Source organism: Chroicocephalus ridibundus, chromosome 21 (assembly GCF_963924245.1).
Source record: "Chroicocephalus ridibundus chromosome 21, bChrRid1.1, whole genome shotgun sequence".
Classification (NCBI taxonomy): domain Eukaryota; kingdom Metazoa; phylum Chordata; class Aves; order Charadriiformes; family Laridae; genus Chroicocephalus; species Chroicocephalus ridibundus.
Genome location: NC_086304.1, coordinates 2,095,499 through 2,112,295, shown reverse-complemented (window position 1 = coordinate 2,112,295; position 16,797 = coordinate 2,095,499). Strand labels below are relative to the sequence as shown.

The following is a 16,797-nucleotide window of genomic DNA, read 5'->3' as shown; positions in this document are numbered from 1 at the left end:
ATGTTTTCTGCCCTGGGAAATCTGCGGGGGCGGGGGGAAAGGGGATGGGGGGGGAAAGCGCCTCGCTCTGCTTTTTGGGGACCCCCTCTGTGCCCCCCCCTCACGGCAAAGGGCACCCGCGGGGGTTCCGGGGGTGGCGGGGGTTTGGGGGGGGGGGGCTTATCATGGGGGAGGTGGGGTGAGCCCCCACGTCCCCTCCGAGGCCTTGCGTGTCCCCCCCCTGCTGCGGCTGAGGGCCCCCCCCCACACCTGGGCGGCGGGTGGGACCCCCGTACCTCTGTCTATGGGTCACCCCATATGTGGGGACCCCCATACCGGGCTGGGGCTGGGGGTCCTCCCAAACCACGCTGTCCCCATGGGTCCCCCCTATCCATGCCGTCCCCCCCGTGTCCCCCCCACCCAGGTGTCCCTGTGGGTCCCCCCCCCCAGTCTCTGCCATCCCTGTGGGTCCCCCATATCCACGCTGTCCCCCCATGTGTCCCCCACACCCAGGTGACCCCAGGGTCGTCCCCCCCGCACCCGACTCTCCCCATGGCCCCCCCAAACCCAGGTCCCCCCCTGTGGCCCCCCCACCCAGGTGTCCCCATGGGTCCCCCCAATCTCTGCCATCCCCGTGGGTCCCCCAGACCCTGGTCTCCCCCCGGGTCCCCCATATCCACGCTCTCCCCATGGGTCCCCCCCGCTCTCTGCCATCCCCACGGGCCCCCCAAACCCAGGTCTCCGCATGGGTCCCCCCCCCCATCTCTGCCGTCCCTGTGGGTCCCCTCACCCGACTCTCCCTATGGGTCCCCCATGCCCATGCTGTCCCCCCGTGTGTCCCCCAGACCCAGGTGTCCTCATGTGCCCCCCCAATCTCTGCCGTCCCCATGGGTCCCCCACACCCAGGTTTCCCCTGTCTGTCCCCCACACCCAGGTCTCCCCATGGGTCCCCCCCACCCGACTCTCCCCGTGGGTCCCCCACACCCACACTGTCCCCCCACGTGTCCCCGTGTGCCCCACCAATTTCTGCCATCCCCAGCGTCCGCTGCACCCAACTGTCCCCGTGTGTCCCCCCAATCTCTGCCATCCCCATGGGTCCCCCCACACGACTGTCCCCCCGTGCCCCCCATACCCACACTGTCCCCCCCCGTGTCCCCCACACCCAGGTGTCCCCGTGTGCCCCCCCGAATCTCTGCCGTCCCCATGAGTCCTCCCCACCCGACTCTCCCCGTGGGTCCCCCACACCCACACTGTCCCCCCGCGTGTCCCCCCCCCACCCGACTATCCCCATGTGCCCCCCAATCTCTGCCGTCCCCCCGTGCTTCCCCCACACCCAGGTGTCCCCGTGTGTCCCCCCCCCAATCTCCCCCCCAATCTCTGCCGCCTCCGCGGGCCCCCCCCATCCCCACGCCGTCCCCGCGCGTGTGTGTGTGTGTGTGTGTGTGTGTGTGTGTGTGTGTCCCTTCCCCCGTGTGTGTGTGTCCCTTCCCCCGCCGTCCTTCCCCCCCCCCGTCCCCTCCTCCCCCGCCGGCGCTGCCCCCTCGGCGGCGGCGGCGGGGGCCGGGCGAGCCCGGGGATTGGGAGCGGGCGTAGGCCTCTCCCTCGGCCCGGCCCCCAGCGCCGCCGGGCGGGTCGGGGCCGGGGCCGGGGCCGGGGGGGGGGCCGCGCCGCCGCCGCCGCCGCCGCCGCCGGAGCCGGGCCCGGGGATCGGACGCCGGGAGCGGGGCCGGGCCCCGCCGAGGCCGCCCAGGCCGCCGCCGGGCTGCGGGGATGGTGGCGGCCGGAGCGGGGCGGCGGCTCCCCGCGCCCTGACCGCCGAGGGGCCGCGGGCGAGGCACCATGAGCGTGAGGCCTCCGCAGGCCCTCGACAGGTAGGTGGGGGGGGACACCGGGGGGGGTAGGGGGGGGACACGGGGACACCGGGGGGCTGCGGTGCTTGGACCAACCCCCTCCTCCATCCCCCTGCTGAAAAAGCGGCGTTTTGGGGGGAAAACTCAGTGTTTTGGGGCGGCTGGAAGTGGCGGTGGTGGTGGGGGGGGATCCCGTCCTCCGTGGTGGGCCTGGTGTGTGTGTGTCCCCCCGCCCCGCAATGCCCGGGCCTTGCTTATGGGGTGGGTGGGTGTCCGCCCCCCCCCCCCCCAAAAAAAATGCCCCAAAACCAGCCCGGTGGGGAAAAAGGCAACATGAGAAATGGGGAAACAGCCGGGTTTGCTCTTAAATCCCTTCCCACCCCCCACCCCCGCCGGCGCAGGGGAGCGTTTTGCCCCAGATAGCCCCACTTTGCCCCCAGATAGCCCCACTTTGCCCCCAAATAGCCTCAGTTTGCCCCAAATAGCCCCACTTTGCCCCAGATAGCACCAGCGTTTGCCCCATATAGTCTCAATTTGCCCCAAATAGCCCCAGTTTGCCCCAAATAGTCTCAGTTTGACCCCAAACAGCCTCAATTTTAAGCTGAATTCTTTCAGGTGGGGTGTTGGGTTTTTTTTTTGGGGGGGGGGGGGATGTTGGGGTGAAATGGGGCGTCTTATCCTCGGTTCCTCACGGGGCGATTAAGCTAATTAAACCCCAGCGGGACGTGGTCGCCTTCTGGCCCGGGAAATGGGGGGGGGGGGGGGGGCGGCAAGTGTTTGGGGGGGGTCCCACTGGTGTGTGTGTGTGTCCCTCGTCGTCCCCAGACAGCGTGGTGGCAGGTCGGCAGTGTCTTCCCCCCCGCCGCCACCTCGGGAAGACGGAGATCCGAGATGGAAACGGGCACCTCGCTCCATGCAGACCGGCATGGCGAGCCGGTGGAAAAAGCCCCCCCCCCCCCCCAAAAAAGAAACAAAAACTCCACAAACAAACCCCAAACCATTTGATTTTGGGGTGACTTGAGGAGATTGTGATTTCCCCGCCTGGGCGTGAGGAGCTTCCCGGTGTCCCCGGCACGGCCGGGACCCTCGGTCCACGCCACAACGTCTGTTCCACGTGGATCTTGCCCGTTTGTGCCCAAAACAAGGTTTTATTTTCACATCCCAGGAAGAAAGAAGCGGGTCCGGGGGTGTCGGGGACGGGGGGACGCGGCTGCGGTGCCGCATGGGCTGGGGACGTCCCTGGCCGATGACGTCCCCTTCGGGGACATCCCCTGAAGATGCTCGACGTGGGTTCCCGGCGCGTCGGCACACTGTGCCGAAAAAGGTGGTTTGGTGCGTCCATTGGCAGGGCCGGCGGCGTATTCCCACTTCCTTCGCCATTTGCGTGGATTTCTCCCGTTTTTCGGAGCGCCTTTCTCCTGATTTTTTTTGGGGGGGGCGGGGAGAAAGCGCACGTGCGAAGCAGAGGGCGAAGCTGGAGCGCAAAATCGCCGCGTTTTTCCCTCGCTGTAACTCTTCAATTAGACGGAGAAACCGGCCAGGAGGCCAGCGACCTGTTCGCAGCCGGCCCCACTGGACCAGGAATTAAGGAGCTGCTGGATTTTCCAGGCAGGGAAGGGGCAGGATCGAATCCCCGAGCCCGACTTCCCCACCTCGGGAAGCCGCGGGGCGTCATTCCGGGGCTTAAGGCTTCTCTCCGCTCTTTAAATAGCCGCCGTCTCCTCCGCTCTTTAAGGTCAGGCGCCTCAAGTGCCCCGGCCGAGGCGGCAGCCGCTTGTCGCCCGGGGGTGGCGTGGCTCCCCAGCCACAAAAACCACCGGAAAATGGGTGAACGTGAAGATTTCCCCCCCTCCCCGCCTAAAAAAAACCCACCCCAGCAGCCCCCGCCCTCCTGCTGCCACCAAGCCAACGATGGCGGTCCCCGATGCCCTGGAGAGGCACACCAGTGCAAACCAGTAGAGTTCTTCCTCCTGCGGTGGGGAGGAGGCGCGGAGGGAGCCGCGCATCGAGGATTTAAGTCGCCGCTCTCTAACCTCATGTATCGCCAGGGCTTCCATCGCAGAAGGAGCCCACGGGGAGGCCAGGCCAGAGGAGAACATTCCGAGGGCGGCCCCGCTGGAAAAAGGCGCGATATTCCCCGCTCCGGGCTGCGCGGATTTTATTTCGGAGGAAAATCAGTCGGGGTGGGAGGGGAAAAAAACCCCATCCCTTGGGGGTAGGTTATTCCCTATCTCACTCGCTGCGACGAGATCTCGCACCACGAAAGCGCCGCCATCGGTGCCGGCCAAACCAGATCCGCCGGTCTGTGTTTTCCAGGAGACGAGTGGCACCGTTAATGATGTTAATGATTACACCGCTGGGCGCGGGGATTGCTCGGGAGCGGATTCCCAGCCGTTCGCCCCGTCCTGCTCCGCGCGCCGCCGGCGTTCCCGGAAAAACCGGGCCCCTGGCGCTGCGGCTGAGCCGCATCTTCTTCCCGTCTCAGTTGGGATCCCGGTTCCGCTTTTCTCCGCCGGGTTCCCTCCGTCAATGCAAACATCGTCTAATTAAGACGTAAATACTTCGCTCACCCCTTCCTCGCCTCCCGCCTTGGCTCCCGCGGCTCTTCCCCAGTTCTTGCTGGGCGCAAGCACTCCATTTTCCATCTCTTTTCGGGGTCTAATCCTGCTGGGGAGATCCCACGGCTCCGGGAGTGGGGCTGGCGTTGTTGGGGGTCTCCCTTTCCCCTTGTAGGTGCTGCCGGCGGGGCCGTTTCGGGAGAGATGGGGTGCGGGAGAGCACCGCGACTGCGAAACACAAGCGGGTTTTTTTTTTTGCGTAACCGCCCGAAAATCGCAGCTGTCCCCGCGCTCAGCCGCCGTTCCTCCCCCCCGTGGGGAATTGGCATTGCAAAAATCCGCAGCACACGGACGATTAGGAACGTTGGGGAACGGAGGCGGCCGCGCCATGAAACAACCAGGGCTGCCGGTGCTCCTCGTGTTAATTTTTTGCCTTTCCCTCCGTTTAATTAAAAGCCTTAATTTAAACAAAGCTTTTGCAGAATCCCCCGGGCTGCTGCGAGAAAGTTGCGGGGGGGAATCCGGGGATTTAAATTCGGTTTGCCGCGGCGCGTACGCGGGACTTTTGGCATCCGCTTCGCAAAACGCAGTTTGCCACCAGCCGCCTCCCGAGGGCTGAGGCTTTGCTTTGCTTTTCTCCCTTTGGAAAATAAAAAAAAAAAAAAATAATAAGCAGAGAGAGACAGAGAGAGAAGGGAAAAGCTTTGCTGCGTAAACCCCGGATGGATCCGGGATGACTCCAGCCCCGTGGATTTGCGGGCGGCAGCTGCAGGGTGGCTTTGGCGGTGGCACGGAGCCCGCGTGCCACGGGGACGCGTCGGCTCCCGGCGTCGCCGAAGCCCTGGGTTTGGCAGCGTCCTGGCGAAGGAGGAGCTGGGTGGCAGCCCGCCAATCCTCCCCCCTCCCCGGCATGGCGGGGACGCAGGCGGCGGGGCTTTTGGGCCAACACTGGCCGAAAGTCGCCGTGGGGTTGCCCTCGTCCCGCGCGTGGGGCGGGCTCCGACGTGCTCTGCCGGCTGGGAGTCGGAAACGCTGGTGAAGACGCTCTTTTGGGGGGAAAAAATGAGGGAAAAAAACCCCAGATCTCCTCTGGGACGGGGGGGTTGTGTCATCGCGAGGGTGTTTGCAGGCGGCCAAAAATGTTGAGAAATTATTTTATGCCTTTTTCCTCCGCCCCCCCGCCCCCCTTTCCTTGGCTAGCAGCACCCCAGCAAGGTTTAAATCTGCCTCGCCGTGCGGACCGAGAGGCAGACGCGTCATTACGAGCTTCCCCCATGCGTCACCGTGGGTCGGCGGGCGAGCGGGAGCCTCCGACCCCTCCGGAGAAGCAGCCGGCATTCCCGGGGGGGCCGCGGAGAGCCATCCCCGGGAGATGCGCATCCTCAGCACGGCCGCTTTTCCGCTGGGAGGCTGGAGCGGCTCCAGCGAGAGCAGCATCGGGGCTGGACGCGGCCGGGTCCGACGCGTTTTCCCTCGGCGGGGAGGGGAGGAAGCTGAATCATTTTGATTTTCTTTTTTTATTTTTTTTTTTTTTTTTTTAAGCTGAAATTCCTTCCTTCCTTCCTGTCCCCAGAATACGTGCGGCCGGCGGCGGCCCGGCAGAGTGCCGGGGTTTGGCGCGGGAGATGGTGGGTGATCCCGGCGCTCCCGGCGACGCCGAGCGTATCCTCGGGCTGCGGTGGAAGCAATGACTCTTCGCGAGTTGTGGGGTGGTTTGAGGTTTTTTCCTCCTCTTTTTTTCCATATATGTGTCTTTTTTTTGGTTTGTTTGTTTTATTTTTTTTGCAACTTTTCCTCCTGACGGCCCCACCTGCCTCCTGCCTCCGCTCGAAAGGCAGCGGCTTTTCAGGGATGCCGGTGCGGGCTCCGGCTGTTCGTAAAACTTTTCCCCGGAGCTGGGATCGTGGGGACCAGCCGTTTGGAAACCTGGGAAGGGGAAAAAAACCAACCTCCCGGCCTCGGAGTTTTGCAAAGCTGCGGCTGGAGGCTGACCCGCTTTGAGGATTTGAGCCTGTTCCTCTCTTAATCTTTTAATTGCGGCGTTTGCTCCGTGTGGGCTCCCGAGGTGGCGGCGCCTGTGCTGTGCTTTGCCCTTTTCCTTCTTGGTTTTCCTTCTTTTTTCCTCTCGGCCGTGCCCGTCCGGGCGCCTCTCGCCAGGCTGCCCGGCGTGCCCCGCTGCCCTCTTCCGTCCTGCCCCCATTGCGTGTTCGTGGCAAGCGAATAGCTGCGATTTAACTGAAAGTACCCAAAATCGGGTGAAATAACCTCAGAGCAGAAAGTGAGGGTAACGCATCGGATGCGGTTGCAGGTGCCGGTTCGTAGACCGGCACCGGGGCTGGGACTGGGTGAGTCGAGGGTGGTTGCAGGATTTGGGCGTTGTGCAATCTCTGGAATTAACAATTTTTGGGAAAACCGGAGGGCCGGTCTTTCAGGGCACCGAAAGGAGCTTCCCCCAGTGGAAGCAGGTGCCGGGGTCAGGTCTCCGTGGAGCTGGTGGCGTTTGGTTTAAAATGGCATCTTTTGGCTCTCCGTAAGTCAATTAGGAAGGAGCTTACGCAAAGCCGAATTAAACTACTCTTTTAGACGGCAATAAGCCAGCGCTGGCCCGGCTCCTTCCAGCGGGATGGAAACGGGCTCCGGGCACAGCGTTGGCATCTCCTGGTGTGGGACTGGTATGGGACTGGGGGGCTCCTGGTCGGGCTCGGGGCTCGGCTGCGCGTGGTCCTGGCACCCATGGAGCACCGAGGAGCTTTCTTCCCCTAACGAAGAGGCTTAACGACCGTCCCGCTGGGCAGCAGCGCCTTAAATCCCGGCATCCGGGGCGATGCGCAGAGAGGAGCCGATCCTTCCGTGGCCCGGATAAGCGGCAGGTCTGACCTGGCCCCAGCACCCTGCCGGCTAATCCCGCTGGGGTTAATCCTGCGCCTACCCCTTCCACCCACAAAGGTGCTGGTCCCCATCCTGGATTGCCTCTGAAAGGGTGCGGGGGGACCCGGTCCCACCACTGTCCCCAGCTCCTGGGGATGCTTCGGCTGTGTCTGACCGTGCCTGGGCTCCTTCGTGCCGAGGTGCTGGTTTATCTCCCACTTGGGCGAGCCAGGGTCGTAGTGGGGCAAATCAGAGGCTGTGGCGTAACAGGTATAGAATCACAGAACCACAGAACGCGTTGGGTTGGAAGGGACCTCTAAAGGGCATCCAGTCCAACCCCCCTGCAGTCAGCAGGGACGTCTTCAACTAGATCAGGTCGCTCAGAGCCTCATCCAGCCTGGCCTTGGATGTCCCCAGGCATGGGGCCTCCACCCCCTCTCTGGGCAACCTGGGCCAGTGTCTCACCACCCTCAGTGGAAAGAACTTCTTCCTCATGGCTGATCTAAACCCACCCTGCTCTGCTTTAAACCATTGGCCCTCGCCCTGTCGCTCCATGCCCTTGCAAACAGCCCCTCCCCAGCTCTCCTGTAGGCCCCCTTCAGGGACTGGAAGGGGCTCCAAGGTCTCCGCGGAGCCTTCTCTTCTCCAGGCTGAACCCCCCCAGCTCTCTCAGCCTGTCCTCCCAGCAGAGGGGCTCCAGCCCTCGGATCATCTTTGTGGCCTCCTCTGGCCCCGCTCCGACAGCTCCGTGTCCTTCTTGTGCTGAGGGCTCCAGAGCTGGACGCAGGACTCCAGGTGGGGTCTCACCAGAGCGGAGCAGAGGGGCAGAATCCCCTCCCTGGATCTGCTGCTCACGCTGCTTTTGATGCAGCCCAGGATGCGCTTGGCCTTCTGGGCTGCGAGAGCACATCGTTGGCTCACGTCCATCCAGCTTTTCTTCCACCAGGACCCCCAAGTCCTTTTCCGCAGGGCTGCTCTCTATCACCTCATCCCCCAGCCTCTACTGATAACGAGGGTTGTCCCCCCCCAGGTGTAGGACCTTGCACTTGGCCTTCTTGAACTTCGTAAGGTTTGCTCGGGCCCACCTCCCCAGCTCGTCCAGGTCCCTCTGGATGACATCCCGTCCCGCTGCCATGTCAACCGCACCACTCAGTGTCGTCGGCAAACTTGCCGAGGGTGCCCTTGATCCCACTGTCTATGTCATTGATGAAGATGCTGAACAGCACCGGTCCCAGTACGGATCCCTGAGGGCCACCGCTTGTCACCCCTCTCCATCTGGACATCGAGCCATTGACCACCGCCCTCCGGATGCGACCATCCAGCCAGTTCCTTATCCACCGAACCGTCCACCCATCAAATCCGGATCTCTCCAACTTAGAGAGAAGGATGTTGTGGGGGACCATGTCAAAGGCCTTGTGGAAGTCCAGGCAGATGATGTCCGTAGCTCTCTCCTTGTCCGCTGACGCAGTCACTCCGTTGTAGAAGGCCACCAGGTTGGTCAGGCGGGACTTGCCCCTGGTGAAGCCCTGCTGGCTGTCTCGAATCTCCTCCGTGTCTTCCACGTGCCTTAGCAGAGCTTGGTTGCGCAGGTCAGGTCTGGATTAAATCGTCCAGGCTACCCTAAATGAGGTGTTTCCTAATATTCGGAGCGGGGAAGGAGCTGGGAAGCTGTTGCGCCTCGGAAGCCGGGGCTGTGGAGTTTACGCTGCTGCGGGCTCCGACTTTGGGGTGTTTTTTGGGGGGAGACCCTCTTGCTCAGCCCCATCGTGGAGGGCTGAGAGTCTTCCCGGCTTCATGGTCCTGCAGTGAGACCGGGCTGGCTTCGCTGTGGATGTTATTTTAGGCAAGTGGGGGCTTGGTGGGGGCAGGGGGGATGCTTGCCCACGGGCTTGCCCCAGCCTGCCTCCAAGCAGCCCCCCTGCCCGAGGGACGAGGCCGAGGAGCGATGCCTCCCCTTCCCCATCATCCCGAGGAGGGTGAGAAACTGGAAGGAGGATTTTCCCCCCCAGAAGTGAATCCTGTCCCAAACCCCGGTGGGCGCTGCGAGGCCGTGCCGGGCAGAGGGAGGTGTTTTTGGGTCCCGCCGCCCTCCCCAAGGGGTGTAAGCACGCCGTCGCTGCGCTCTCTCTCCCACCTCTGCCTCTGGATCTGTTCGTCTCCTCTTTCCCCACTTCCTCTCCCCGCACCCCTGTCCTCCGGCTGTCCCTTGGGCCACCTCTCACCCCTGTCTCTGTCCTCCCCGGCAGCCGAGCGGGCAGCAAGAGGCAGCCTCACCTGCCCAGGTAAGCGGGGTCGGGGACGGGGCCGCTCCTGCTCTCATCCCGCACCCTCGCTTCAGGTGGCCGAGACCTTCCAGCTGGGAGCACCTTCATTTTCTCACTCTTCCCGTTGCTTTCCGACCCCGCTCCGTTCCTGCCCCGATGGGTGATTCGGTTGGGAGGAGGAGAGACAGGACAGCGGAGCCGGGCTTTCGTCCCTGGGATTTCATCCCTGGCATGGCCTGGGATCCTGGAGGGGCTCAGGGAAGGGGAGGCAGCGCTCCAGGGCCCTCCTTTTGTGGCTGGAGCTGGGTTTGGAGGCAGAGCCAGGCTTCCCAAGGGAGGGGTGAAGGCTGGGGGCTGCTCTGGGATGCCGTTCCCTCCGGCCGCAGCTTGTGGGTCTCCTGCCTGCACACCGAGCCTGCCGGCACCGCCTTGTTGCAGCAGTGTCAGCAGGGACGGCAGCCCAGCCTTGGCTTCTCCACACCCCCGTTGGCTGGAGAATTAACGCTGGGGCTCAAAAGAGCTGCGCGGACGAGTCCGTCCCCCCCAGCTTCCTATCGCCGTCCTTCCAGCGCGGCAGCGAGGGGATGTGCTGCTGCCCCTTCGATGCACAGAAAGCCCCAGCCCATGTGCCCGTCCAGCATCCACAGCCTTGCTGCAGCACCGGCGAGGGCAGGACCGTTAAATATCTGTCCGTCTGTCCCTCTCTCACCCATCCTTGGCTGCTTCGTGTCCCTCCTTCCATCAGCCCCATCGCAGCCTGGGAAAGACCTGCCGCCGTCTGCGCTGCATGATGCATCTCTCCCCTCGCCCGACGCCTTCCCTGCTCTCCCCGAGCCCCGGGCAGCCCCCGTCGCTCCTCCCCGACGGCAAATGCGAGACCTCGGGGTGCTGGCCCCGAGCGGGGGCTCTCCTTGGGCTCTCCCTGGAGCTCTGTGGTGGTGACGGGAGAGGAGCCTTTTCCCAAGGCGGTTTGGGGACAGGCAACTGGAGGGACGGGCAGCACCCACCCGTGCGGGCTGTCATCGCCATCCAGCTCTGTGTGTTTGGTTTTCCCGAGCCTGAGGAGCCATGGCTGGAGGGTGGCTTCATCCCTGATCCCAGCCGTGGCCAGAGGATGGCTTCATCCCCGGTCCCAGCTGTGGACAGAGGATGGCTTTGTCCCCGGTCCCACCATGGCTGGAGGATGACTCCATCCCTGGTCCAACCGTGGCTGGAGGATGGCTCCGTACTTGGTCCCAGCTGTGGCTGGAGGATGGCTCCATCCCTGGTTCCACCATGGCCGGAGGATGGCTCCATCCCCATCCCAGCCATGGCTGGAGAATGGCTTCGTCCCCAGTCCCAGTATAGCCGGAGGATGGCTCCATCCCTGGTCCCACCATGGCTGGAGGATGGCTCCGTCCAGCCGTGCCCCTCCCTGACCTCTCCTCCTCCTCCTCGCAGGTTAAGCAGCCTGTCTTCCCTGGGTGATTCCCCTTCAGAGCGCAGGTCTCCCGGGCACCACCGCCAGCCCTCCGACTCCTCCGAAACCACAGGTAGGTTTTCCTGCCCGCTCCTCCGCTTCTCTCACGCTCCGGGGCTGCGTTTAGTGCCCTGTCCGCCCCGGGAGCTTGGTGGCATGTTGCCACCTGCCTCCGTCCTTGCAGCGCCCTTGGGGATGGGGCTCCTGTGCCCCTTCGCAGCACCCAAAGGGAGGGCAGGACCCTTCCTCGGCAGCCCAGCGGGGCCAGGGATGATGCTCCGGCTGCTCTTCCCACCTTCCGCGGGCTCGCCGGGACACCCTGTTTTCAGGAGAAGGGGACCGTCACGCGAGGGGTTCGTAGGGTGCGGATGGATTAGCCGTGCCCTTGGGCTCTGGCTGCAGCGTGGCTGGCTCCGGAGGCTCTGTGCCGGGCTCTGGCTCGGGAATGCAGTCCCTGAAACCGAGAGCGGCAGGGGGGGTGGTCCCCACAAGCCAAGCCGACGCTCCAGGCTTGGAATTTCACTGCTTTTCCCTCCTCTCCCTCCCCAGGTCTGGTCCAGCGCTGCGTCATCATCCAGAAGGACCAGCATGGCTTCGGCTTCACCGTCAGCGGGGACCGCGTCGTCCTGGTGCAGTCGGTGCGGCCAGGTGAGAGGGGTCGGCGCTGGCTGGGGCCGGGGGGGAGGCAGGAGATGCCTCGGGGCTCCCCCTCACCCAACTCAAAGTCACATCCCTCGGGAGAAAACGTGGGACAAAAGGGGTTTTCCTTCCGAAGCGTTGCTGGTTTGGGGTCTCGCTGTGGCCAGGATGGGCAGGACACGATTGCTGGGGGAAGGAAGGTGTTTCTGGGGGCGGGGGGGGGGGTGTTTTGGGGAAGCTCCCCAAAACTGCCGTGCTCTGCCCGTTCCTCGTACAAGGCGGGGAGCTGCTGACGGCGGGCAGGGAATTCCCTTTTGTAGGCCCTGGGTAAACAGGGATCCAGCAGCCGGCTGCTCTTGGCGCTGTGCTGCAGGAGACGCCGCCGGTTTTGCTGGATAATGACTTTGCGGGGTGGCAGGGCTGGGAGCGGCAATTTAAATAGACAATGAGCTGCTTATTTTACAGCGGATGTTCCCACCTCCTCCCCCTTCCCCCCCCCCCGGCCCTGCCGTGTCCCCGTTCCCCCCCCCCGGCCTCTAGCCCCAAAGCCAGGAAAAATGAGAATATCGGAAAGGGAAAACGCCGCGAGTAGTTTCAAGGGCAGGTTAGCGCTGGAGTGCTTCTCTCCTGCAACCGGAGCTGCCTGGGGACACCCCCCCCCTGCCCCGGCATCGTCCCTCCCACCCCCGGGGCTGGCTGGGGGGACAGGTCCGAGGTCCCCGGGTGCAGGACAGCCCGGAGTCCTGTTCCCCCTCTCCCGGCTCATTTCGTTTGCCAATAACCAGAGCATTAAAAGCCGAAAGAATCCAAACAATCCGATGTACTTTCCACTCTCGGAGCTCGCTGCCGTGTCTCAGGCCCTTGGCTTGGAGTGGAACCTAATGGAAACATTTTCCTCTCGGTTTTGGCTTTAGGAAAAGCGAATTATTTCATGTGTTCCAACCTCGGGAGCTTTGTTAAAGAGCAGGCAGGGGGAGAGGAGGCAGAGCAGCGCTGCTCTTCCCAGGCCCCGCTCCTGCCTTTGGATCCAGGCACGCGGTGGCTCTCCGGATGTGTCGGAGCCAACCCCAGCGGTGGGAGAACAGGTTGGGGCCCCCTCGTCCATCCCCAGGTGGATGGAAAAGGCTGGGATCCGGCTGGCAGAGCCAAGGAGGGCTTGTTTGGAAGAGCCGTGAGCTGAATGTGCGCTGGGTGTTGGGGTAAAGCACCCAAGGCTTGGTCACCAGCCCCGTCCCATGGGGAATACGTACCCCGTGGTCCCCGTGTCCTCCACCCTGGCGGGATGAATGGCACAGGACGATCTGGACTTCTGCAAGGCCTTTGACACGGACCCCCACAACATCCTTCTCTCTAAGTTGGAGAGATCCGGATTTGCTGGGTGGACGGTTCGGTGGATAAGGAACTGGCTGGATGGTCGCATCTGGAGGGCGGTGGTCAATGGCTCGATGTCCAGATGGAGAGGGGTGACAAGCGGTGGCCCTCAGGGATCCGTACTGGGACCGGTGCTGTTCAGCATCTTCATCAATGACATAGACAGTGGGATCAAGGGCACCCTCGGCAAGTTTGCCGATGACACTGAGTGGTGCGGTTGACATGGCAGCGGGACGGGATGTCATCCAGAGGGACCTGGACGAGCTGGGGAGGTGGGCCCGAGCAAACCTTACGAAGTTCAAGAAGGCCAAGTGCAAGGTCCTACACCTGGTTGGGGACAACCCTCGTTATCAGTAGAGGCTGGGGGATGAGGTGATAGAGAGCAGCCCTGCGGAAAAGGACTTGGGGGTCCTGGTGGAAGAAAAGCTGGATGGACGTGAGCCAACGATGTGCTCTCGCAGCCCAGAAGGCCAAGGGCATCCTGGGCTGCATCAAAAGCAGCGCGGGCAGCAGATCCAGGGAGGGGATTCTGCCCCTCTGCTCCGCTCTGGTGAGACCCCACCTGGAGTCCTGCGTCCAGCTCTGGAGCCCTCAGCACAAGAAGGACACGGAGCTGTCGGAGCGGGGCCAGAGGAGGCCACAAAGATGCTGGGAGGGCTGGAGCCCCTCTGCTGTGGGGACAGGCTGAGAGAGCTGGGGGGGTCAGCCTGGAGAAGAGAAGGCTCCGGGGAGACCTTGGAGCCCCTTCCAGTCCCTGAAGGGGGCCTACAGGAGAGCTGGGGAGGGGCTGTTGGCAAGGGCATGGAGCGACAGGGCGAGGGCCAATTGTTTAAAGCAGAGCAGGGTGGGTTTAGATCAGCCATGAGGAAGAAGTTCTTTCCACTGAGGGTGGTGAGACACTGGCCCAGGTTGCCCAGAGAGGGGGTGGAGGCCCCATGCCTGGGGACGTCCAAGGCCAGGCTGGATGAGGCTCTGAGCGACCTCATCTAGTTGAAGATGTCCCTGCTCACTGCAGGGGGGTTGGACTGGATGCCCTTTAGAGGTCCCTTCCAACCCAACACGTTCTGTGGTTCTGTGATTCCATGATCTGGGGCCAGCGGGAGGGGATCCCTGGCTCCGTCGGCTGCCCCTCCAGCCCTCCTGACACCTGTCTCTCCTCCCTGTGTCGCAGGGGGGGCTGCCATGAGAGCCGGGGTGCAGGAGGGGGACCGCATAGTCAAGGTGAGCATCCCCCTCCATCATCCTTTTCCAGCCGGGGCCGTACGCCCCGTTCCCCCCGCCCCCCGCTGCTGCCAGCCTGTCTGACCCCCTGTCTCCTCTCCCAGGTGAACGGCACGATGGTGACCAACAGCTCCCACCTGGAAGTGGTGAAGTTAATCAAGTGTGAGTATGGGCCAGGGAGCTGCGGCGGCTCCTTCTCGTCCCGGGTGACCGACAGCCCCGCTCCCCATGGTCCGGCTGCTCTTCCCGGCCATCCCACTCCATCGTGCCCGAGCCACTGTGGACTATTGGGCATTGGGGACATTGGTGGCAGCCAGCCTCCCGCCTCTTGCACCCGCAGGGTGACGGTCTGCCCCGTAGCAGGGTCCTAAAAAGACAAATCAGTGTTTACAAGCCTCGCAGCGCGGAGAGGGGCGCCTCATTGCTCCCCAGCCTGGGAGGCCACAGGATCCCACCCAAGGGCAGGTTGATTCTTGGGGAAAAAATGGGAAAATCCGTCTCAGTCCTTCCAGTGAGTCTTTCCAGGCTGGGCCAGCACCCGCCGTGGCAGAGGTGGCCTCGCTGCTTACAGGGACAGGGACGTGCCCACCCCGACGCCGTGGTCCCCGTCGGATATTTTAGGCTGAGAGAGTGAATAATACAAGTCTTTCTCGTCCTCTTTTTCCCCCTCCTGTATTTTTCCAGCCGGCGCCTACGTCGCTCTCACCCTCCTGGGCTCTCCCCCTCCTTCGGTGGGGCTCTCCGGTTCTCAGCAAGACGTGAGCACGGCGGGGGCTCCCCGCGTCACCCCTGCCTGCCCCCCACCGCCTCCCCCGCCGCCGCTCCCTCCGCCGCAGCGCATCACCGACCCCAAGCCCCTGCAGGTAGCAGACCCTGCGGTGCTCCCCCACCCCTACCCCCACCCTGTCACCCTGCTGCGTCCCCCCCACCGCCCGGCAGGGTGGGCAGGAGGAAGGCGAAGCTCAGAGCCCTCTTTGCATCCCTCCCAAATTGCAGGACCCCGAAGTCCAGAAGCACGCGACGCAGATTCTCCGGAACATGCTGCGGCAGGAGGAGGCAGAGTTACAGGTACGGCAGCGGCACGGCTCCCTGAGCTGCGGCTTCAGCCCATCGTCCCGCCGACCTGCTCGGCCCCGTTTCCTCGTGGGCGGCGGGATGGGGCTTACTGGGTTGGGACTGGTGTGAGCGTCCCCTCTCGTCTCTCCGCTCAGCGTTTCTACGAGGCGTACAGCCGAAACCCTGCCACCGCGGTGGAGGAGCAGATCGAGGGGGCGCGCCGGCGGGTCAGCCAGCTGCAGCTCAAAATCCTCCAGGAGACTGGTGGCTCCATGGTACGTGAAATTAGGGGGGTTACCACCGCTTGGCGGGGGCAGGGGGGGTTCCTGCCACCCTCTCAGCTCCCTCCGAGCCTGGCTGGAGCCTGGGGAGACCCGAGGTGGGGGCACAGCGGTGGAGACATCCCTGGTTTCCAAAACCTGCTGCGGTGGGAGCTGCTGTGGCTGGCTCATCCCTGTGCCCGGGTGTCCCCACAGGCCAGGGAACATCCCACCGCTCCGACGCACCTCCTCTCCTTGCAGGATTCGGGGCGGCTGTGCAGCGACTCCAGCTCGGCCGGTTTCAGGGTGATGGAAGGTGAGTCGTGCCGGCGGCTGGGACCGTCCCCGCGTCCCCGTCTCCTGAACGCGCGGGTCAGTCTCTCCTCTCCTCCCAGGACGCCTCTCCCTGGACTCGCAGGACGGTGACAGCGGGTTGGAGTCCGGGACGGAGCGGTTCCCCTCCGTGAGCGAGGTGAGAACGGGGTTACTGCGGCCGTGGGGAGCCCACCCCAGCTTCTGCTGGCTCCTGGGAGCGGGGAGAAAAACCCGGATGGATGGGTTCGTGCTTCCTGAGGAAGCGAGGACCTGCCGTTGCAATCGCGATTAGTTGTTTGCCATCGGAAGAAGCTGAATTTCTTGTAAGGCGGTCTTGGCTCTCAATTTCTTGGGCTTGCAATGCTTAGCCTGGCATGACTGCCCCAAAATGGAGGGTACCCCGCAATTCCCGGCTTCTGGTCCTAATTTTTAAGTGTTTCTAATGGCCCCGGAGGGGTTTTGTGGTTTCCAAGTTCCCTGGGCCCGTCTCCCTTTATGGTCTCCCACCTGGGAGCTGCTCTCGAGACAGCCCCAAGTGCCTCTGCCGGGTGGGGGAGCGGCGGTGGCAGCCCCCAGCATGGATCCTGGCCGTCCCCGCGCCCCGCGTCCCCTGACGCCCATGCTGCCGACCCAAACAGATGTCCCTGAACCGCAACTCCGTCCTCTCCGACCACGGCCTGGACAGCCCGCGAACCTCCCCGGTCATCACCGCCCGCCTCTTCCAGCACCATCGCCGGCAGGGCTCCGACACCCCCTTCGCCCCCTCGGCCGAGCAGGTGGGCTGGGGCCGGGTGGGGGGGTCTGGCTGCACGGCTAGGGGTGTCTGATGGCTGCTCGACCCCGTCAGATGTGTTCCGAGGCTCCTTCGGAAGCTGGCGGGGTGGGATGCTGCAGGGGGGGTGAAGGCGTCCACCCCAAAGTCCGGCACCTGGCTCCTAACTCTGTCCCCCTTTCCCT

General features: G+C 63.9%; 1 protein-coding gene across 12 annotated transcripts in view; it reads left to right on the top strand.

Moving 5' to 3' along the window:
* Window positions 1-1,639: 1,639 nt before the first annotated feature.
* The window catches only part of ARHGEF11 (Rho guanine nucleotide exchange factor 11), a 28,597-nt gene continuing 13,439 nt past the window's right edge, over window positions 1,640-16,797 (top strand). For 9 of the 12 annotated variants that reach the window (XM_063357318.1, XM_063357312.1, XM_063357317.1 and 6 more), the window contains exons 1-12: window positions 1,640-1,850; window positions 9,502-9,537; window positions 10,960-11,051; window positions 11,528-11,626; window positions 14,160-14,209; window positions 14,314-14,371; window positions 14,894-15,072; window positions 15,206-15,277; window positions 15,421-15,540; window positions 15,787-15,841; window positions 15,921-15,997; window positions 16,479-16,616. In XM_063357318.1, the coding sequence (XP_063213388.1) occupies window positions 1,819-1,850; window positions 9,502-9,537; window positions 10,960-11,051; window positions 11,528-11,626; window positions 14,160-14,209; window positions 14,314-14,371; window positions 14,894-15,072; window positions 15,206-15,277; window positions 15,421-15,540; window positions 15,787-15,841; window positions 15,921-15,997; window positions 16,479-16,616 (1,008 nt within the window). In that variant the 5' untranslated portion in view covers window positions 1,640-1,818. The remainder of the gene's footprint in view (window positions 1,851-9,501; window positions 9,538-10,959; window positions 11,052-11,527; window positions 11,627-14,159; window positions 14,210-14,313; window positions 14,372-14,893; window positions 15,073-15,205; window positions 15,278-15,420; window positions 15,541-15,786; window positions 15,842-15,920; window positions 15,998-16,478; window positions 16,617-16,797) is intronic. The other 3 variants (XM_063357321.1, XM_063357320.1, XM_063357314.1) reach the window with 1 other exon arrangement.